General features: G+C 38.8%; 1 protein-coding gene across 3 annotated transcripts in view; it reads right to left on the bottom strand.

The window, feature by feature from the left end:
* Positions 1-22963, bottom strand: part of LOC138032204 (uncharacterized) — a 114726-nt gene extending 91763 nt beyond the window's left edge. For 2 of the 3 annotated variants that reach the window (XR_011128308.1, XM_068879821.1), the window contains exons 1-11: positions 22844-22963; positions 17896-17993; positions 16963-17008; positions 14254-14714; positions 13020-13040; positions 11608-11862; positions 10489-10791; positions 8381-8496; positions 7836-7900; positions 6691-6830; positions 5796-6086 (exon numbers count right to left, since the gene is read on the bottom strand). Coding sequence is in view for 2 of the 3 variants with exons in the window: in XM_068879821.1 (XP_068735922.1) it covers positions 5796-6086; positions 6691-6830; positions 7836-7900; positions 8381-8496; positions 10489-10791; positions 11608-11862; positions 13020-13040; positions 14254-14714; positions 16963-17008; positions 17896-17993; positions 22844-22959 (1912 nt within the window). In the remaining variant the exon portion in view is untranslated. The remainder of the gene's footprint in view (positions 1-5795; positions 6087-6690; positions 6831-7835; positions 7901-8380; positions 8497-10488; positions 10792-11607; positions 11863-13019; positions 13041-14253; positions 14715-16962; positions 17009-17895; positions 17994-22843) is intronic. The other variant, XM_068879820.1, reaches the window with a different exon arrangement.
* Positions 22964-24516: the final 1553 nt, after the last annotated feature.

Raw genomic sequence — 24516 nt, 5'->3', positions numbered from 1 at the left:
AAGAAAATGATTAATTATCAATACTGAATTTCTCGAACAAAAGATACGCGAATGTAGCATTTTATGCTCATTTTTAGGCATAGCCAGCCAAGATAAACTTCTTCCCAGGTTCAAGACCTCAACTGATTTACAGTAACACTTTAAATGCTCGAGGGATTCCTCTTCAGTCTTACATAAGAAACGATAGCGATTGTGCAATTTTAAATTTCTAACTTTACTATTTCTATAAAACATCCGGATCGGCAATTTGTATTCAAAACCTCTTAAATTTGTTTCCTAAGTTACAGAAGGAAAGTGAAAAGATTTGCAAGTTCCAATCGACAGAGAGAACTGGGTCTTCATTTTTTAAATTTGGTCTGGGAGGACGGAGGAAATTCTTTGCGGAAACTTAACTCTTCACAGATTTGCCTTGAGGAAACGTATGCTGTGTTGCGGATTCTATTGCTTAAGCTTCAAAACCCTCCTTGTAGAGATTAGCAACAACGGTGGAAACCGGGCTCCCCATGGCTGCACCTTCTCTCTATTCGCAGATCAATACATTATACTACAAATACGTAGATCTTAATACGAAATCTAAGAGGTCCGTAATGTGGGCAGGTGTCAGTGTCGTGCGATCAGCAAGGCATTGGTCGCTCATCCTTTCATCCTTTTAGAGAAGAAACTAACCTGTATCGCTGATATCAATTGACTCTAAGTATGTTCCCCAGTCTCTAACAAACTTCCCGGAATTCTTCAGATGGGTGTAAAACTAGAGATATGGAATTCAGCAATAATAGATACTATTATGCCTCCAATTCCCAATTAAGTTACCCCAACTCGTGATAGCCCTTTTAACATAATAGCTGAGCAGAACTTGTGCCAGAGACAAAAGAACAGTCACTAATGAGGCAAAAGAACCTAAGAGGCCTGCGTCAGCTACAAACCTACACATGTATAATGTCATATTTGGTTCTTTTTCCCATTTGTCTCAAAACTATCTCGATGTTTATCAAAACCAGCGAAGTTCATGCCAATCATATTTAATGTCCAGGATCGAGACAACACCTTAAAATTATTAAACCATGTGCTGAACCAGAAAGGATATACAGCAATGCATTAATCTACAGCTAAACATGATTATTATCTTTGTTCTATATCCCAGGAGCACTCAGGCACATTTTAGTGCCAGGACTCCTACCTGGCTGAACCAAAAAGGATATACAACAATGAGTTAATCTACGGCTAAACATGATTATTATCTTTGTTGTATATCCCAGGAGCACTCAGGCACATTTCAATGCCAGGACTCCTACCTGGCTGAACCAGAAAGGATATACAACAATGCGTTAATCTACGGCTAAACAAGATTATTATCTTTGTTGTATATCCCAGGAGCACTCAGGCACATTTCAGTGCCAGGATTCCTACCTGGCTGAACCAGAAAGGATATACAACAATGAGTTAATCTACGGCTAAACATGATTATTATCTTTGTTGTATATCCCAGGGGCACTCAGGCACATTTCAGTGCCAGGACGCCTACCTGGCTGAACCAGAAAGAATATACAACAATGCGTTAATCTACGGCTAAACATGTGTATTATCTTTGTTGTATATCCCAGGAGCACTCAGGCACATTTCAGTGCCAGGATTCCTACCTGGCTGAACCAGAAAGAAGATACAACAATGCATTAACCTACGGCTAAAAATGATTATTATCTTTGTTGTATATCCCAGGAGCACTCAAACACATTTCAATAACAGGACTCCTACCTGGCTGAACCAGAAAGGATATACAACAATGCCTTAATCTACAGCTAAACATGATAATTATCTTTGTTGTATATCCCAGGAGCACTCAGGCACATTTCAATAACAGGACTCCTACCTGGCTGAACCAGAAAGAACATACAACAATGCGTTAATCTACGGCTAAACATGATTATTATCTTTGTTGTATATCCCAGGAGCACTCAGGCACATTTCAGTGCCAGGACTCCTACCTGGCTGAACCAGAAAGAAGATACAACAATGCATTAACCTACGGCTAAAAATGATTATTATCTTTGTTGTATATCCCAGGAGCACTCAAACACATTTCAATAACAGGACTCCTACCTGGCTGAACCAGAAAGGATATACAACAATGCCTTAATCTACAGCTAAACATGATAATTATCTTTGTTGTATATCCCAGGAGCACTCAGGCACATTTCAATAACAGGACTCCTACCTGGCTGAACCAGAAAGAACATACAACAATGCGTTAATCTACGGCTAAACATGATTATTATCTTTGTTGTATATCCCAGGAGCACTCAGGCACATTTCAGTGCCAGGACTCCTACCTGGCTGAACCAGAAAGGATATACAACAATGCCTTAATCTACAGCTAAACATGATAATTATCTTTGTTGTATATCCCAGGAGCACTCAGGCACATTTCAATAACAGGACTCCTACCTGGCTGAACCAGAAAGAACATACAACAATGCGTTAATCTACGGCTAAACATGATTATTATCTTTGTTGTATATCCCAGGAGCACTCAGGCACATTTCAGTGCCAGGACTCCTACCTGGCTGAACCAGAAAGAATATACAACAATGCGTTAATCTACGGCTATACATGATTATTATCTTTGTTGTATATCCCAAGAGCAATCAGGCACATTTCAGTGCCAGGACTCCTACCTGGCTGAACCAGAAAGGATATACAACAATGCGTTAATCAACGGCTAAACATGATTATTATCTTTGTTGTATATCCCAGGGGCACTCAGGCACATTTCAGTGCCAGGACTCCTACCTGGCTGAACCAGAAAGGATATACAACAATGCGTTAATCTACGGCTAAACATGATTATTATCTTTGTTGTATATCCCAGAAGCACTCAGGCACATTTCAGTGCCAGGACTCCTACCTGGCTGAACCAGAAAGGATATACAAGAATGCATTAACCTACGGCTAAACATGATTATTATCTTTGTTGTATATCCCAGGAGCACTCAGGCACATTTCAGTGCCAGGACTCCTACCTGGCTGAACCAGAAATGATATACAAGAATGCATTAACCTACGGCTAAACATGATTATTATCTTTGTTGTATATCCAAGGAGCACTGAAGCACATTTCAGTGCAAGGACTCCTACCTGGCTGAACCAGAAAGAATATACAACAATGCTTAAATCGGTGACTAAAGATGATTATTATCTTTGTTGTATATCCCAGGAGCACTCAGGCACATTTCAGTGCCAGAACTCCTAACTGGCTGAACCAGAAAAGATATACAACAATGCTTAAATCTATGACTATAGATGATTATTATCTTTGTTGTATATCCCAGGAGCACTCAAGCACATTTCAGTGCCAGGACTCCTACGTGGCTGAACCAGAAAGGATATACAACAATGCGTTAATCTACGGCTAAACATGATTATTATCTTTGTTGTATATCCCACTGGAGCACTCAGGCACATTTCAGTGCCAGGACTCCTACCTGGCTGAACCAGAAAGGATATACAAAAATGCATTAATCTACGGCTAAAAATGATTATTACCTTTGTTGTATATCCCAGGAGTGCTCAGGCACATTTCAGTGCCAGGACTCCTACCTGGCTGAACCAGAAAGGATATACAACAATGCTTAAATCTATGAATCAAGATTGTTAGTGTCTATAACAAAAATAATTATTGTATATAACAAGCAAATTCACTGATTTAAAAAAAGGTGGTTTAAATCTGTGTGTTTTTATACCGTAAAGCTCCTACTGATAAATCTAACCTTCAAAGGAACAAATGTTACCTGGATCATTTTTTCACAGAATGTGATCTGATTTAAAAGGTAGGTCTCAACAACATCTCTATTCTTGAAGAAATTTATCATGTTCTGGTCTGGCAGGTATCTTACCATAATTTCTTCTATATTGTCTAAAAACCTGCGCTGACAGTTGACCCTGTATGCCAAAAGTAATGAGCTGTGGAAAAGCTCAAACTCTTCTAGTCTATATATTTGGATGTGAAAGCTCAGGAAATGGTAAGGTGTATATGGGACATTCGACTGATCTCTGATGGGATAATTTTAACCACTAATATTTATCTAATCTTTAAGAAAAAAAAAAAGAGGAAAAACAGATGAACTAGAGCTTAACAACATACATTGTGTGTACCCCTGTTCGCCCAAGCTTAGTCAGGTTTAGCATAGTTTGCCATCCTTGATCTGGAATCCTGGACTGTAGTTTGAAGTATCGGAGACACGGAGGGACTGAAAAAATTCAGGGGCACTATCCCCAAGCATGGTCTCGAAAGCTTGCTTTAGCCCATTTTTGTGGTCACTTGGTTCGCTATGTCCTTCAGCATTTTAGCCACTTCGGGTTTACTAACATGATCTCCTACAGCTTATGCCAGCGGCAGCTGGTAATTCTCCCGAACATTGCTGATAAAAGTCCACACGTCCTCTGGTTCCTCTGAAATTTTCTCTGGTTCCTCTTAAATTTTCTCTGAAATACCGCGCGCGCGCGGTATTTTTGGCTTCTTCGCGAAGCGATTTAAGCTGTTCGAGAGATTCTTCAAGGCCAGTTTTGAGCTTGATGTTTTCTTTTTGTAACCTCTCGAGCTCAAAAAGTTTTGACGATTCCAGGCTAGGAGTGGACCCTGAAAACTCAAGATGATCGTCTGTTCCCTGGGCGGAACTGTCTGTCGGTGAATTTACATACTGCTCACGCTCGGCCCAAATCGATCTTTAGCTCATTAATAGTGTCGATTAGCCGCTTGTAGCAGCTAACTTCGCTAGATTTTATGGTCCTTCGAGTTACCGCACAGACAACTCCAAACAGAGAAGCCACAGCGACAGACTCTCCTCTACTACTCCTTCGATCCATGGCCAAGACTGTGAGATCTTTTACATCAACAAGCTTGACGAGGGCAAATTCGGACGGGAAATTTTGCACTAACGGGGATCTCGACAAGAATTTGCTGGGCTGACAACCTCATATCGTCGAATTTAGTACAAACCACTGTTTCTCTGGGTCGCTAACTAGATTGACACGACGGATATCAAACGCTTCAGAGAAGGCCTCCATAACTTCGCTGAAGACGAGGGAAACAGCGCAATTTCCCGCGCTGCTCAAGGTTAATGTGAAATCCAAGCTCCGAAAATGTCAATACATTAAATTCCACCCATATTAAAAACAGGTTCCTTTCAGTGTTAATTGCTTGTGAAAACTCTACAGGGCTTAAACCACAACACAACCACAACCAGCCATGATGATATGTCCTGACCGTGTGAGTCGCATTTTTTAACTTCCGGTTATCTCTGGCTCGTTGTGATTTAATGTTTTATCTTGATTATTAGCTTGTTTGCCAAGCCACTTAGACAAATAAGTCGTAGGGCATGAAGTTAATTTCGGGGCCACCGCGGACAATAGAACCTTTTGTGATACGGCGGCCATCTTGAGTCGTTTTGTTTCCATGGATACGTTCTGGAATGTTTAGGGGTCAAAATGTCTTCATGTCATGATATAACATTGGCGTTTGCTTTTGTAATTTTGAAACCAGTTTGTTGATTGAAACCTTTGTTATACAGGATGTGGAGAAAAAAAGTCAAATTCATCTCTGGTCGAAAAAGTTTGAAACAGTTTGTCCCCTGGCATCCCGTAATACATCCATCAAAGCAATAGACTCCAAGATAGCCGGTGGCAAATACAGTCTAAGTATATACCTAACCACGTCGCCTTGTAACCGTGGCCTTACCAAAATAGGGACCTTAAGCAAGGATGAAAAAAAAGAGGCAGCAGCAAGATGCAAGTCGACTTACCTGGTAGTGTGGTTTGTTTCAACAGAATGGCACTTGATCTTCCATACTTGTTGTTGCTCGACAGTCGCATAGTATACTCTGTGGCGGGTTCGAGATCTTTGACATTTATCCTTGTTTTTTCACAGGGTAAAGTCTCTAGAACGTTGAAGCTAGCGGCCGTTCCTTTCTTTTGCTCAATAGTGAAGTTGTCTATCTGGTAATATACGCCATATTTAGGTTGTTGCCAGGTCAATACGAAATACCATTTCTGGACATCTGCTGCTCTTACGTTTTCGGGAGGCTGTGGTTTTCCTTTTCAAAGAGCAAAGAAATCGTACCAGAAACAAATTCAGAAACAACTTCATGTTGTATACAAACAAATTAGGCCATCCTCTGCCCTAGTCGAGTTTACAAAAAGGATTTATATTCTCGAGCCATGCGAGCCATATGTGCAACGCACGTTAAATCAGTTTCACTAGTTTAGCTTTAGAATATTAAATCTTAAGTCTAAAATGAGATTAGGGCTAGGTATCGCTTAAATTCAACTTATGACTCACATAGCTCGATGGTTAGTACTGGGTTCCTACTCGTATGCGAGAGTCGTAAGCAAAAACTCGTACCTTCTAAATCTCGCTCCCATCAAATATTGCATGAATTATCTGTTTTAGGGTGTGTTCACATGTCGTCACGACGGCCATGTTCGAGGAGTAAAATATTCTTTTTGGAATTGAACTCCATCATATGAAAATTTTCCTTTTATTTTAGTATGCAAATATGGCTGCTGCATAGTATATTTGTTTGGATAGGAACACAACTAATTAAATGTTGAAATTTGTACGTTCTCAATAATTTAATTGATTCCTTGACTAACTTACAAATATAAAAAAAAATTGACCTAGCCTGTTTCAACACCCACCTACGACAAATATGGAGGTGATTCCTAGGACTTTTGCCGGACGAAGCCCTTCGATCAAGCGACCAACAGCTTCAGATTTTGTCGTTGTATTGGCATTTATAATGACTAACATTAATAAATCCGCCTGTAAATCATCCCTCCTAGGAAATAAATACAATAAACACTCATTAACTACTTTCAAATTTGTCCAGGATTACACGATAATCAGGTACGCGTTCTAAATAATAAACATTAGGAAGTGTCCCAGCCCTTTTTCACATATTTCACGAAAGTATGGCAATAAACATTAAAAAATGTCATTCAACAATCCTACTTCAGAAATCAATCAGGACGCAGCTCATTACAACCTATAATTTCATTGCATTCCTTTAGGACGCAGTTCTATTGTCTTTTGCGTCATGGTCCATTGCTTCTTTTGTATCGTTCTTTGTGTCCATTGTTTTCTGAAGCAATCCCGAGAGTCGTTCCGAGAGCTGTGTGGCGGCCCTCTGAAACAGACCTTTCCAGGAGGAGGGAATTAATATGAAAACGTTAGCCTCCCGTGTTAAGGATCTCCAGAAAAATGTACATTTGCTCATTTGACGTTACTGTTTTGCAGTGGAAGGCAAAAGTGAAACGCACGTCCAAACGCTGAAAATCTATTATTTTACTCATGAAATTTGTTTCCGTTGTCGTCATCCCTGCCATGTTCCCTAATATAGTCATCATTATTATCATGAACCTCATCGTCAAAAGAGATAGGCGATCCTACAGATAACTCACGCAAGCCAGGAGATCAGTACGTTTGATAAGAAAATTTTTGGTGACATCAGTTTTGTTCATGGTGCACTTGCTACTCGTGTGGGCACAAGTCGCAGGCAAGTGCAATTTGAGAACTTTCAAAACATCACGAGTGTCCATAAATCACGAAATACACGAGCAAGTTCATACGATTTTTTATTTATTATATACTGAAAAAATCACTCCCTTGCTGTGTTTCCATAGCAACTTCCGGAATGAACTCTACATCCCATTTATGCAGTCGTCACTGTCCAATCAGAAAAGCGATATTCTCTTGCGTCTATAATAAGTGATATCATCCAATGACGGTATTTTTAGCTTGTTATACCATTTCCCTATCCCTGCTTTCTTAAGAGGTCCATTACCTGAAGTTCTTCATTCTGAGGCTATATACCTTCAAGTCAGAGGACTTATTAAATTCAGTGTTTATCTAAAAAAGAAAAGAATATTTAACATCATGCAGTAGCCTGATTTGAAGGCGTCTGAGTATTTCAAAACGCAGAGTTTTCTCAGCCTGTTAGCAAGTAGGCCATTAATCTATCTTGCTTTGTGCCACGTGATCATAGGTTTGCATGTTTCGTGTAGTTGTTATAGTTCTAAAGGATTTTTCAAGCAATTTGTAACTGATGATTCCTGTAACATCGAAACAAGTTTTACAATTCAAAAAATGTCGTTCATATTTTAAAAATCTTGCCAAGTTTAGTAAAAAGGTAAAAACATGGTGATAGAAAGGTTTTATACCATGGAAGTGTCGATTTTTCGTAGTGTTTTTAATACGCTTTGTGATTTTCTCGGTCTGAGCAGCGTCTGCATCTCTTAGCTTTTCTCTATGATTGGCCCATATTTCAAACATTGTAGAGTACAATGATTGGCCTCTTTATTGTAGAGGTTTTTTTTTAATGTGTTATACCATCCTCTCGATGTTGTACTTCAATTTCACAAACGAACTGCTGTTTCTGTTGTGTACATCATCTCTGAATCCCTCGTCCAGCTTAACCTGAAGTGTTACATCAACAATGACAAGACCTGCAAAGAAAAGAAAGTGGTTAATTAAGTGATGATTAAGGGTTGATGCTTACTGTACTGTACCTAGTATTAAAAAGGAACATTAAAATAACATTCACTTGAGCCTCGATACTGTAAGGGCTAATAAGTGAACGGTTGACCAGCCGTGTCCAAATTCGTTGTAAATGAGCCTCGAAGGATTTTAAAAAATTGAATATTTTTCGCTATTTCTCAGCAATGGATACTCGTTGGACCTTGAAACTTGGTCAAAGAGAAGGAAATTTATCCCTGTGGCTATCGTCGGAATTTGAGCGTGACTAATGCCAGAAAAGTGTGATTTTATTGGCAACATATGAGGTAAGCTAGAGAATACTTTCCAACCTCCTTTATTTCTGTACAATTGACAACCCGGGAAGTTGAGAAGCCACTTAAATCACATTCAATCAGGAAAAAAGCGCACAAAAAGCGAGAAAGTCACCAGGACAGTAAAGTACGGCACTTTTATCAAGAACTTCTGCATGTAAATATCTTTTTCAGTTTTTTGTCGAGATTCCTATACAAATCGTTATAATTTTTTACCCTCTGAGTCTGGGCCGTGTGTGCTTAGATTTCATAAAATGCGTTACTTTAACATGTTTATCACCGCTTTATGTGTTGTTTTTTTTTTATAAAGCTTAGACCTATTGTTTGGGTCATATGCATGGCGGTCATGACGTAACCTGTAACTGACCACTACCATTCTTGCGTTGGTCGAATGCGTCTCGTCAAGCCAAAGGTGTGGTAAAAGCAGTCATTCGTAACGGATAATATTGGGAGTTTTTTCTTTCTTTTTTTTACTTTTAATACACGAAATCGCATATAATACATCAGTGGTCTTCAAAGGAGTCGTATAAATTACCTAAGTACCTATATAAAGCAAGAAATGTAACATATTTTAGTAAAAAAAAGTTGAATAAGAAATAAGTAAATAATAATAATAATAAACTAAATTATATCTTCACGATAGAAAACTGTTTACAATATGTGAATAATTTAAAAATTGGAAAAAGACAATTAAGCATTTCTAAAGAAAAAGGTAATCAAAAATCTAAGCCTAAAATTATGAGTACAAATGTAGACCAGCTACAGCAAGAGTAAAGTCTTCTGAGACCTCACGAGATTTGAAAGGATATCTAGAGCCTCTGACGCATCTGTGTACAGTTCTTAATATAGCAAATGATAATGATAATAATAATAATAATAATAATAATAATAATAATAATAATAATAATATATTTTTTTAATAATAAAAACAACTTTATTATTTACTCACATAAAATTACACAAGTATTTTTATCAGCTAAAACAAAACTATTGACTTGTTTCATTAAAAAAGGTAGAAAACATTTTCCTTTAATGTTACTTATAGTAAAACCGTAAAAAACATTACTGTGTTTGTTGCATGAAAACTTCAATCCCTCAGAATTAACATTGATATCGCAAAAACTGATTACGATAATAGGATGTAAGATATTAACTTCAAATATGGAAATCTAAATAATAATAATAATAATAATAATAATAATAATAATAATAATAAATATAAAAAGCAAATAGAAGCCTAGTAAACAGATACTTCCTATGCCAGTTTTTCACACTCTGTGCATGTTTGTTTTCTGAAATAACTCTAACAGTTTATGGATCTTTCCCGGACTTTGCAGTAATAAAAGTAGCGTTTGACTTGTAGAAGGAGGAGACTCAATTAATGTTTTTAAACAGCCGCCGATAATTAAAGGGATATCGGTAGTTGGTTTTGGAAACTGGCCCGTTGCAACGGGATCGTTAGATCAGTTTCTTGATCGGGTAGTTTGCGCCGAAATTTCTTTATCCAAACATTAGGATGGCCCGAGATGGATCTGTTCACGTTACGAGTGGATAGTTATTGTGATTGGCTTAGGCAATTAATTAGTTATTTTGCAAAAGGATTGAAAGAAGACACATGAAGGGAACATTCTCATTGGAATATGGACTCACCGGATTGCAACGTTTTTATGATGATAGCCGTGCTTGCTTCTCCATGACCGATAGCGTTAAACCCATTCACTTCTATTTGGTATTCTGTCTGTGGAGTAAGATTCGCCAAAGATATTTCTGTGACATTGTTCGAAACATTCACTTGATTGTGTAAGGGTGATCCAAGACGCTGGTATCTAACGCGATAACCAAGCAGAGGTTCCTTGCCAGAAGGCAGAGAGGTAGGAATTGCTTCCCATGACAAGTAAATAGTCGTGGCATTGAGAGCGAAGCCGTCTGGTAATGTTGGAATCTTCCTGGGCACTAATGAATGAAATTACAGATAACAATACTTTCTTTGGTCACTTCAAGGTAATAAGCATATGCTTTGAAGAAATGAATGATGTCTATGTATGAATCTCACGGTAAGTTACCCAACTGAATTTAAAAAATCTTGAATTGACTGAAAACACATTTTTTTAGGAAGATAGGACGTTGAGTGTTCGACACGAAGTAGCTAAAATCACAAAACGTTGAAAAAATGGTGTTAAATTTGATTAATTTGAATACACGATTTGATACAAACATGTAAGCTTTTGCTCTGGTGCAGTGTCGACTTATTCTTTTTTGTTTTAACTTTGGTTCTGTCATCCCATATCTGCAGATTTTCATCGAATAAGAGATCAATATTTCAAGTTATACAAACCTTTCTTCATACTAACAATTGCTAGACTGCACGAGTGAATAAATATACTTTTCTTAAAGTCCTTATAAGGCGAAATGTTCATGTATTTAGTAGTTATAATAAAGATAGTGTTTAATGAAGGGCGGTAAAAACTTGATTTTTGTCCTTTTACCCATGAGAAGTGGAATTTGGTTAAGTTGGCGATCAGGGACGGAGACTTGTACACTGCTACGTTCCACAGCATGTTACAATATTTTTTAGGTTCGGCAGTCAAAGGAACATTAATCCCCGGGCCCACTCCCGAAAACAGGAGAAAGCAAAATCGCAGGTTAAAAGAATTAAGACTGCAAGTTATTTTTATGAAGAGATCAGACAGAAAAAAAGATTTGGTTCCTCTGCTGTCCTTAGTTTTAAACCTTTTTACATCGTTTTGATTACTATAACTTTCATTTTACCTCTTGGTGGACATCGCGAGATGTTGCAGTATTCCCAACGCATATTTGGGTCAGTAGTGTAGCACCATGGTCCATCCGGGGCACTTCCATCTGGGTTACGACACATGTTATTGGAGTCATTCTGACTCTTGTCAACATCTTCAGGAATTCTCCAATGACGGTGAGGGCATTGTGTGATCCACCTCTGGCAAGTACGACCAGACCGAGTGACGTTAACATTGCCACGATAGCCAACGCCGATACCATGGTAACAATCTAAAAAATCAAAGGAGTTCTATTAATATGTTTTTAATGGTGACTCGGGGATACTAGGGGACTCGGGTAAGTAAGATCTTTCGATTACTAGTTTGGATGCTCTACCATTGAGCTTTTGGAAACTGTTGGGAGCGAGGCCGTTAAACTACGTTCAGGTGACAGTGACTGTCCCTCTATATTGTCGAGACTGTGTCTTTTCGTTAAATTATACAGTAGATGGCAAACGCTAATCCAAGGCAATGAAAAAGAAAGGAAGAGATGCTGAGGACCTTGATTTTGAAGAGGTGATGATTCATTCTCGGAAAATATGGCGGGCCTTTGAGAAAAAAATTGAGTTTTCCAGAACAGGATTGGAGCCCATTGCCTTCGATTACAAGTTTCTCTCCCACCTAGCTATAGACACGTAGGAGCCAGTGGAGGAGGAGGGGTCTGGGCGCTAAGCCATTAATTTATGTGACCGATACGTCTTGCATACCGCTAGGAACGAAATTGTCGAAAGGTGTCCTCATTCTTCTTTTATCAAATAAGATACATCATTCTGTGCTTCAATGACATTGTCTTTTTAAATTAGTATCTTACATATGATCAATGCCATTCTTAACTTAGGGTCTCTCAGCCCTCTCAGTAACTACCCTGCTCTCAATATAGAAGGTTTCTTAATACACTGGTCCTTTATTTTCAATACAGTTTCATTAGTGACCTTGTGTGCTGGTTCAGTAGTGGCAAAAAAAAGATTCAGGTATTGTCCTCTTTACAGTTTCGATGTTCATACTGGAAGAGGCATGCTTTAATATATTCAGAACACAGTTGCAAGGAGTGGATGGCGCTATCGAACACGTTAGTGGCTATCTAGTGGATAGATGGCACTTCATGGGATGTATATAAATTAAAGGGACGGTACACTTGAGTGAGATTTCAGTGGTACATAGAGTTGACAGCAAAGGCACCTAGTATTCTGAGAAACCATGAAGGCACCTAGCAATTATTACGCGAGAGTATCAGACTTTCGTGTTGCAACAGCTTCGAATGGAAGTTAAATGTCCGCCGTTTCTTTCTACACTGTCGTCATTTGCTAAAGGTGCAAGACTGACGTTAGACAACAAACCACAGTGGGCTTTCGATAGCATAAGAAAATGTTTGTAACGTTTCCTACATACCTGTGCTTCTGGTATCGTCATCTGGGAATGAAAAAATGAGAATATTTAGTGTTTTATTTCAGTCAAACATTCAAGAGAAAAACTCACAGCCCGGAAGATATTTTAGTGAATGCAAAATTGTCCTTTTTGTGGACCAGCCGAGGAGGTGTTCCGGATAACCGAACGAGATGTAACTATTAAGAGATGTAACTATGGAGACTGATGTTACTAGGCATAAACCGTGACCAGAGACTCAAAACTTCATTCTCAATACCTGTCTGATTGACATTTCATTGAAATTGTGAGGTGGATTTACGCACCGATAACTATATGGAAAGCCATAATTTCTTATACGCTCATATTCTTTTGGCCTTGAAGTTTTGTCTTGTGGTGTGGTTTTGTCATTATGTGACGAGGTTTGAAGGTTACGTGTTGTGTTTCCATCATGATGTGTTGAGGTCTTCTTTTGACGTGCCGTGTTTACATTTTATGTGGTGAGGTTCTTGTATGAAGGTAGAGTTTCTCCCTTTATTTGATTATAAACACAGCACGTCAAAAGAAGACCACAAAACATCATGATGGAAACACAAGAAGTAACCATCAAACCACATCACATAATGACAAAAGCACACCCCATAATAATGTTGCCACAGTACACTACGACCAAACTCCAAACTGAAATATAAAGATCAGACAACTTCAAGACCAAGAGAATAGAGATTACGTGAGAAAGTTATGGCTTTTCATAGATAAATCTTGGGATATACCTCTATAAACTCATATGACTTATTCCAGTTTGTTTACTAACAATTATTTCCAAAGCGAAGAACAGTGTTGAATCCGTTTGCATAGCTTCTGCAACAATTTTGGGGTCACATCAGCAAGTTACATATCATGGTAATCACTTGTCCTCATAGGTCCTCATAACGCAGCGCGTGGAAAATGCCAACATTCTTCAGAGTTATTGTATATCGTTGAACACCACTGTCAACACTGTCCTACAATGTTGGGCAAACATGGTTGAAACCTGCTGCTGGCACAGCTAAAAGCATCTAACAACTGCCCTTCAGTATTGTAAAAATATTGTACGGAATTGTTGCATCCAAATCAAGCATTCTAGGACTGTCATTGTCAGCCGCCAGTCATTGAATTTGTCCACATACAGCCTTCATAGTGCAATGCCTTGTCGACCATGTCGCTCTCTCTATTACAGGTTGTACTTCGCTTTTTTTGCTGTGATAATCAATTCACGTACCTGGTAATGAACTGGATTGGTAGCATTCCGGTGCGTCCCCTCCACTGGCAACGGGGTAGGTCGAGCAGTTTATCATGTCATAATCAAAACGTGGCGCTGTTTTTGCTGCCTCCCTGACAAAAACCAGCTCGCTTTTGCACAGAACGTCATTCACATGGTTGCAAGTCCTGCGACAAATCATTCGCTTTCGAGGCTTTTCTAGAGTGGTATCACATGATGGAAAATGGTAGTGACAATACAAATCTATCAACGTTGGACTGCATTTTTCCGAAATTTCGAAGAAATTAAAGTAACTCTGAAATGTCTTTGTTTCCCTTTCGCCATACGCTATTGTCGTTTGATTACCAAATACATACAAGGTTGTTATTATGCCTTTGCAGAATCCGTCTAGAGTGTAGTTGTAGAAGATGCATGAGTTGTTTCTTGAAAACGCACTTACGGCAGTTTCTGCTTGTGTGCACCTACAGAAAGAAGAGGTTCTAATATTAAAAGAATATTATCGACCTTCCAAAGTCATGGCATCGATAACTGGAGTACGGAGAGAACAAATGTTGCCGGTGACCTGACCTCAACGTGGAGGCAAGGATGGAACCAAGGTTGCCGGTGAACTTACGTCGACAAATACCTCACTGCTATTCTTATGCAGTAACATTATTTATGCAGTGCAAGCGGGGAGGTCTACTCTCTTTGTTTTACACGATTTCACAAAAATAAATGATGAGTGAGTTGCTGAGGAAGCGATACATGGTAGAGCTTCAGTGAAAATAATGAGATAATACGCCAAAGAGGGGGCAGCGTGGTCTAGTGGTTGTAGGGTGTTGGGTTTGCATGCGGCTGCCCCGGGTTCAAATCCCGTTCTGACCTCTGGTTTAGATTTGTTTCCGGTTTTCCCGGATTTAACTCTACCACGCTTTGTAAATAGCCAACTGGTTGTCTCCTGCCAGTTGGGGTTCTTAATGATTTTTCTTTCAAGTTTGAATTGTTTTTTTCAGATTGTTAAAAGTGGAATGCCTGTAAACTGGATTGATAGCTAAGTGCATTTCCACTAAAAAACAAAGCAAAGCAAAGCAAAGCAAAAGCGAATAAAAAATACATAGCAATATTGATACAGATACATCCACCAACCAAACAATTGGATGCAAACAATTTACTAATGATATTAATAGGCTTTGCTGCAACCGTTACCCACTCTTTGTTTCAATTAATTCGGTGATTGAAAGGAACGTCGATTTTGGCAAAAATATCAGTCGACTAAGACAGTTGTATTCTTGAAGTTGATTTAAATATCAATAAAACTTACACGACTTGCCTAATGACTATCCTAAGCTTTGGCCACTGAATTTACTAAAGTAAACGTGGTTGAGAACCTTTTCTCCTCTTGTGGAAAAAGGTAAGCAACTTGAAATAGGCATAACCAAGATACATAAAGAAATATAGTTTATTTCAATGAGAGTACTTTAGATCCATTATTGAGCTGATTTCTATGCGGGCACCTCTGATTTCGTTAAGTATCTTTTCAAAAAAAATGAGGGACTCTGTATTCGAAAAAGGTCTGACCTACGTCGTGTTAGTTATGAGAAAACGGCTGAAAAGCTGGCAGAAAAGCCTAGCTGAAACAATGAAACATTTTTCATAAAACGTTGGTTGCGTCTCACATGAGAAGAGAGTTAATTTACTTTTCCGTATGTCCGCAGCTTTATAACGGTTTGTTTATCGTTGCCGGACTTGAACTAAAGATGTTTCATAATGACATCACCAAAAATGCTGAAAAAATAAGTTGACACTAGTAATCCCACAAGGAAGAACAAAATGCTGCCCAGTTAGATTGCGCAGTTGGTTAGTTTTCGCGCCATAAAATTAAATTACCTCTGATGACCACAAAGAATATGTATATTGAATAAAAAAGGAAACAACAAAAACAGATTCTTATCACTATGGACTACGGTTCCATTCCGTTCTCAATGATAAAGATTCATTCGAGGGTTTTGCTGGGAAAAACACGTGCAAATTTAGGCGCAGCTTTTGCATTCTTGATGTTTGCCTGATTTAGAGATTTGGTAATTTCATATTCCTTTTTACCAGGAACATTTGTATGCCTTCAGGCGCAATGTCGAAGTCAAGGACCTTTCGTAACGTGTTACAAGACATTTTTCCATATCACATGTGGTCTTTCTGCAAGTCATATAGCATGTCTTGTAACGTATAATGTGATTGTCTCGATACCTAAGCCAAAAGCAAAAGACTAAACAATTGAAACAATGAGAGACTCAAAAACATAGAAGCTGCTTACAATACCAACGTTACTGCTTCCTGAAAGTTCTCATCTCTTCCTCGTATTTAGCGTTTCGGAAACAATTCCTGTTCATACGAATCACCAGGAGCCCATTACCCGGAGGCTCCATCTTCCATATTAACCTTCTGAGTCAACCCTGTCCCGTATCTTTCTATTTTTAAAAGCACCTAGCAGGGGGGCTTTACTGGGTGTTTTCACAATAGCCAATCATAAGGGACCTATGGTCACCCATTTATTACGTCACATACGTATGTGACGTATGTGAATCATATCACGTATGCTCTCAGTCACATACGTCACATACGTCAAAATGTAGTAGTTCTAAAAATAGAAAGATACGGGACAGGGTTGACTCAAGGGTACAATACAGATGGAAGCTCCGGGTAATGGGCTCCTGGAATCACATCTTTACTTACCTTGAACTGTTATTCATGTTCACGCTCGTTTCATTTGTCGCAGACACTAAAAAACATGTTAACTTTGAAATCAATACAAGAACAGCTTAGAATTATCTGCGAGGAAAAAATTAAGTTAAGGTGCCCGAATTGACTATTGATTTAGCCCTTACTAAGGCCTAATCCTATTCGATTTTGGAATAATGGAGATTGAAAGACTAACTAGTGGGCGTTAGCCCCTCAAGAGAGCGTTTTTTGTTTTAATTATTACTGCTAGGGCGCTACACCCGGTTGTACGCCACATAGACGTCTTGTTCGATTCTAATTAACTTCGATGCAAAATAAGCCCCAAGGATGGCGATTCATTAACCTGGCCATTTTGACATTTGCAGAATCGGAGTTAATTCACATAGGCAACAAAAGAGACTCTATAATTCGATCCATCGAAGAGTTTTGACCGCCTTTAGTGTAAAACGTTACTAATTAAAAAAAAATGTTACTGTCCCCAAAGCAATAGTCTAAGAGCAAAAATTCGCCCACAAGATCCACGTTAGAGCAGATTTGTGTAGACGATGACAATGCGAGGTCTTTGATATTTGGTGCACACAAACCTTAACAAATCGAATATGGTTCAGAGTTGTCTATACTCTTTAATATCGAGAACAATATTCGTCACCACAGTGGTCAAAATGTCTTGGTAATGACTGATTGTCTTTGTCGGTTAGAGTGCAGACAACGCTGTACCACACTCGATTGTTTCTTACCACAATATTCATGCAACGTCAAAGAAAGTGTTTATTTCAGAGCGTGACCAAAATCGTGACACAAGGAAAGAGCTAGCGTTGTCTATAACTTTCTCGCAATCTAATTGATTGCTTGACAAGTTGACGCGACTCTTATCGACAACGGCAAAATTGCGAGATTACAAGCAATTGTGGTGAAAACTGCAATTACCTTCAAGGATTAAAGTAACAAACATGTATGCTATGAACGGGATTTTTCGGGATAAAGTTTCTTCTCTGTTTCCAGGATACATGACTTGTCCTCTCAATCTACAAAAAAAGCAATTGTCTTTTAAACGAAAAATTGTAACAAATCCGATTTACTCTAAAGGAGGCGAGCCTTGGTCAAAGCTGCCTCAGGCCTCAGGTCTTTCATTTTTTTCTAGTGTTGAAATTTCTGTGCGTGCTGGTTCTTCTTTTTTCTTTGCAAGACTTAGTGAGACCGCACAATATTTTGTTCTATACTTTCCGTGGGTTATATAAGAGTATCTGTTTACATTAAACAGGAGTTCATCAGTCAATAGGAGCCTCTATCTACACTTATTCCTCGAGTCAACCCTCCCCGAGTACTTTTATTTTGAGAAGGGCTTTTTCCCGCGAAAAGGGTCATATTTACTCGGTGAAAGGCTAAAAAAAACAGCGTAGTGCGTGTTTGTTGGGTTATATGACGTAAAACAATAGCTCTGTTTTGATTGGGCTTTTAACCTCCAAACCTCCACGAGAGGCATTCTACTAATAACTCCAGTTTACTCGGGAAAAGGTTGACTCCGAGGCCCACTATGAAAGAGAGGCTCCAAAAGAAACTTTGTATCTTTGTTTATGTCTTTGGTTCTTTTGCTTGACGAGGGCACAACCAACAAAGACTTTTATTGTACATCAACAAAGAAACGAATGAAGGAATGAATGAACGACTGAAAGAATCAGTGATTCTAAGAATGAATAAATGAACGAATGAATGAATGAATGAATGAATGAATGAATGAATGAATGAGTACTGTCAGCTAAAATAACCACGGGGTCATTAAGTCAGGTGTACGTGTCAGTCTGAGCCTTTTCCGAAATAACGCAAAGCCGGCCTCATGTGCCGGGGGACGTTTCTCGAAATTCTCGAAACGTTTTGCATCTTCAAAAGGAAAACGTCCCGGTTTCAAGTCATGAAACTTTGCAATTATTTTGTTTCCTAAGGTATTGCAAATATGTTGAAAGATCCATTTTTCATAATAGACAGATTTGAGTTTCACGAATTACTTTTCGGGGTTTTTGAGAAACAGGCCCCTGGGGCCCGTTTCTCGAAAGTCCCGAAGACTTTTCAGGCCCGAAAAGCCATTTGTGAACCTGACAACCGCTTGTTCAGGAAAGCCGATCCTTTTACATGTTTCCAAGGTAACAAAAAGCAAACTGACTGTGAAAATTAACTACTGAAATGCTCTCCGTTCTTGAGATACAGAGGGAATTATGACACCTGAAAATGGCCCGTGAAGTTTCGGGACTTTTGAGAAACAAGCCCCTGGATAGAACAAGACGAACCCTAACACCGGGAACTCCGTTCGCTAGTCTTTTGTGTAGATTCTTCAACGACCCACAGAGTTAATGAGCAAGGGTTGAGACAGCTTACAGTCTATTTCCTCGTCGAGAAGTTTGAAAACTTTACCACCCCCGGCAGATGATCACGCAATGCTTTTTCCTCAGACGGTTATTTTAAGAGCCCGCGATCTTCTTGCTCACCCAACTGACCCAACGGGTCGTCGCATGCGCACCCGCCTTCGAAAATACAGCAATCCGCGCACTGGGTTTAAAGTTTCCCATATTAGTGAGATTTCCACGGAAGGGGTGGGTTTTTTTTACGTTTTTGCTCCAAAGCTTCTTAAAACGTTGCAAAATGCTATTTTTTAGACAGCGGACGATCGTGTGCGAGGCAGCACACATTGCCTGATTGCTGTCACAGTAAAATGTGCTTTCACGTAATACGTGTTTCTCTGGTAACGTGTGTTTCCAAGGCGGGGGCACACAAAATACTGAAGAATATCCTTGTTCCTTTACAAATAACATGCTCACTTATACGTCACCTTGTCTCTCGACTTGATGTGCAAACGTTGTCGATTAATAAACGTAAAGGCAAATTGCCGTTAAATTTGAATAATTCGGAGAATACCGAGGATCCATCCAGAACCATCCGTACTCTCAGTGCTCAGTGCTCTTCAGTGTCAATCAAGGGTTCTGCTTGCAGTCGGTATCCTTAGGCACGCAATGCATACAAAGCTAAGGGGGTACTACACAACTACATAAGCAAACTATAAACATTGCATCCTCTTGGTATTAAAAAACTTACTTGATGAAATTCGTTGATACATTATACCACTTCTTCACTTAAAAGCTCAATAATTTTTAGTTATAGCTCTTTCAACCTTTTTTTTATTTTCAAAGATCCGTTAAATTGTCTCTAGATTTTAGCCCCCGCCGAAGGTTATCTCTAGCCAACCGAAATATCTTTCAGGTTTGATCTTATAAATGTTCTTTCGTGTTTGTCAATATTTTTGGTTCGTTTTATCTGTATACTGATTCAACCATACAAAACATCCGGTATTACTCTGTCAGCTGATGATTGCGTTTTGACGACCTGACCGCGCCATCGCACGACAAAAAAAGAGGCTTCGTTTGAAAGGAAATAGACTGTTACTAAATCAAGGCTGTTGGGACCTTACACTCTTAAAACATTGTTCAGTGACTGTATATGCTTTGTTTCTGGAACTTTCCAAAGACCGTTCCGATATTAATATTATTCAGCGAGAAAAAGGCAATTTTTATATTTAGAAAAGATCATGCCTTCTTAGGAAACATTCCGAAACATTCAGAACATTCCGAGATCGATTTGATAAGCTGCAGTTGCACAAAATATTAAGTCTTTTACATTTTACTTTCTGAGTGTTTTGAGAATAAATAAAGTGTTAAAATTGCCAGCTGTGATTTGCGGAGTCTTTCAGTCAAGATTCTCAACAAAGGCCATCAACGTTACGATGATGAATCTGAAGAAAATATTGTGAGCTTAAGTATATTGGCTTATCTTGGGTTCCTGAGGGATGAAAAGATAAAATTCTTTCATTTTGCGGCCAAACGTCTGGGAATAACATTTAACTGTGACACAAACACAACACCCCTGAAATTAAAATAATTGGCTTAGGCAGGCACTAGCAGAATATTTTCGAGTGGCTTATATTAGGTCTTACAGCTGTAGAGGCTAGATTGCTTCATTATCGTCGAAGTTGATTGAGGGTACATAAGGAAGCAAACTTCAGCCTTATGGATAAAATTTGCAAGTGACGATGTCGTGCCAGTATTGCGGCCTCTCACAAGGGAAGTGAAGTAGAAGTAGGAAGTGGAAAAGAGCGCTGTTCAGCGATACATGAACGGATGACGAAATAATACAAAGCGCCTTCTTTAGACACATTGCAGTTACAAGTGCTAAGACGATTGATAGCACTTAGTCGAGAACAAACACATGACCTGTTAGGCAACCAAATTTCTAATTGGAGTAAAGAGAGACTAGGTTTGGTGCAAAATCTCTTATAAGAGAAGTGCATCCCAAAGGGAGAGCACAATTTGTTATCTGGCAGTAAAATTTGGCAACATTTGTACGCATTAAACTCTCCAGGGACGGTACACTAAACGAATCGATAGCATGCTTTTTCTTTTAAAATACAATTTTTATTTTCCTTTGGATTTCAAAACTATGTTAACTAAACACTAAGTGACCCAAGTTTTTAAGCCTTGATTTGAAAAAGAGACCTGTTTATTTTAACCGGAATTTTCCTATTTAATGGTCCTCCATTCCTAACTTTAGAATTTTGAGAGAGCTGGATCGTGGAGAAAAGTACATCAAAGAATCAATAGTTTAAGAATGCAGTGCATGCAATGAGGTCACTTTTATTATGATTCAACCCTCTGAGGTCGAATCGGTCACTTTGGATTTGAGTAATGGCGGACCGTGAAATCCACAACTTACATTCAAAGTAAACAGCCTTTGGATAAAAATCAAAGGTCAGAATTTTGCCAGTCATGACCAAGTGTTGATCATAGCAGCACTCTAAATGAAAGGGCCCCAAGCTGCGATTTTACGCGACGTTGTAGTAGAATATTTTCAGGCCTTCCTCCACAGTAATAAATAAAGCAAATCAAGCAAATAGTGCGGCGGTTTATGAATGAAAGCGGTTGATTTGAATCGTTGTTGGAATGCCACTGCTGTTGCATTTCAACAACGATGCATTGCAAATCTAAAAATTCCAATCTTTATGTTCATTTTCTCGTAAATAGTAATACATATTAATTTTGATGATTTGCATGCGGTTTAACCGGGTTTAAATCTCACTTTGGCTCCTGGTTGTTATTTTCCACGCTTTGTTAACATTCAACTGCGCACGGGTTGCTTTTTGACAGTTGTGATTTCGGCCATCTTATTTTTTGTTTGAAGTGTTACCTTCGGGTTATATTAGCCCGGCAATTATTCAGAAATAGGCCCCCTTTGAAGAGTAAAATCGTCTGGCATTAGACAGCAAAATCTGTTAGTCTCTCTCTCAGGAGGGAAAAAATTAAAGTGCCTGTAAAATCACTTTTTAGCTCATTGCCTTTCGGTTATGAACAAAGCAATTGCATTTCCATTTATCAAAGATCAAATACTGAATCTATATCCAAGCATCTGATAATAAATTAAGGTGCTCAGAAGAACAACGGCTTTTTCTTTGATTTCCTTAAGCCAATGTCATTATGCCTATTATGGTAATTCTTTACTGGGTTGAACAACGCATAAGGTCAATCGTTCTGGATTATTATGAGAAATATGGACAGTATACCAGTGTCTCCTTGTGTAATAAGAACTGATATCAAATATGTACCCGCTACTTTGGTAAAGTTAGACAGTACTGAATGTGTTATTAACGAAATGTGAAAATAATTGTTAAAAAGCGACTTGTTACTAGAGCCGTGTCTCCCTTCAAGCACTGATACAACTTAAGCACATGCAGCCTTTTTTCTCTTACTTGGCACTTAGCTGCGTGTAAACAGTTTAATAATTTCCCGTCAGATTAGATCTAAATTAACCCATCAGTCAGCATTACATTAGAATTTACCTCTTAAAATGCAAGCTGCAAGGTTTTGTCGTCGTTTCACTTCTTGTCGCCTCGCCTTTTTTTCGTGTTCGCAGTTGTTTTCCTAGATTGTTAGATTCAGAACGCGAACCAGACATGACGTCATAAGGAACTTCTTTTGTCGCTGAAAGGGCTAATTACTCGGGATACCTAAAGGTATACCGAGTCTTAAAATAGGTTTGAAAACCGGAAGTGCAGAAAAATGCACTATAGAATTAGGACACGGGGATTCTATGCGCGATAACCCCTAGGGAACCCCTAGGGAAAGTTTGTTATTGAAAATATAAACATCTTACATCTTACATCTTAAAGTCTCACTCCTAGGCGATCATAGGTTAAAGTCAATTTCCGAAGTGTATCTAATGGTTACCAACAGTGCTCGGTGCTCAAATTAACGGGCGTCCGGTCGTCCCAGACGACCAGAAAGTTTACCGGGCGACTAGTTTTTGGTAAAATTAAAAGGTTGGTTGCCCAAAGAAAAAAATAACAGACAACCCAGCCAACTAACTCGTCAGTTGTCCGATAGTAGTGCTAACTTAGCAATAATTAATTTGCTGCAGTTGAGCACTTTCGCGTATTTTGAATGTCTGTGCCTTTTACAAAAGACAGTCGGATAGGAAAATTCAAGAGAAAATGACACAAACATGTACATGGCGGTGGAGATCGAAGACTCCATTTCCACAACTTCCACAAACAAGAAGATCTTTCAGATCTTATAACCGCGCTTTGAAAATTTATCTGTTTTCTTACCACTATAGTCGCAACGTAGTACACATTCCAAAGCAGTCCTTGTTGCTACACTGATGACTATAGATACAAAATCACCTGATTAACTTGTAGCACAACAACTGACAACAACGACTGCACACGAACGTATTGCACTATCACTTATGACCGAGGTGAAATCTCCGATTGCACCATCAGTAGTAGCCGTTGTGAATCTCCGATGACGTAATAGTCTTAGCTTTCTTTCTTAAAGAGTCACGATTACATGCTTCAGTAACACACACAAAAAAAAATATTTTGTTCTACAGAAAGAGCGGACTGTTCATAAAATTTAAGTACATTAACGTTTTAACAGCGTTTTGGCGAATAAACATCATATGTTGCGTGACTGGAAGTCCCACTGACTATGTGGCCGAGTGGAAGTTTGGTTCAGCTCACCGACAAAACGAAAAAAAAAAAAAACAACGTGCAGACAAGGTGCACACTTAGAGCTTTGGGATACCCGTGCTCCGACACCATGTGATTGCATCTCAACATAGCGTACATTTAATTGTAGGGGGTTTCCTAATGGGAAACCAAGCATGTATAAGGGCAACTAAATTTATAGGTTTAGTTGCCCGGCTTTTGATACAGGGACAATCTGAACCAATGGGTTAAAAGTTAAAAGGAAAATCATAAAAATGATGCGCAAGCAAACTGGCAAGTAAACAGAGTAGCTGGATAAGAAAGCTAATGTCTACAAAAATAAATAAATTTAACATGTATTTGTTATTAGTAAAACAAATTCTGTCATTGTCAAAAAGCTCAGTACTTGAGAATTCTTTCATTCATTAGTTGTTTCAGCCATTGTATATTTCCAATAGGAGCCATTAGTGGCAAACTGCGTATCATTATAATACTTACAGTAGGGTCTATGTATGAATTTCAAC

The sequence above is a fragment of the Montipora capricornis genome, chromosome 14 (assembly GCF_036669925.1).
Source record: "Montipora capricornis isolate CH-2021 chromosome 14, ASM3666992v2, whole genome shotgun sequence".
NCBI lineage: Eukaryota > Metazoa > Cnidaria > Anthozoa > Scleractinia > Acroporidae > Montipora > Montipora capricornis.
Note: the sequence above shows the minus strand (reverse complement) of the source record. Positions and strands in the feature narration are given on the sequence as shown.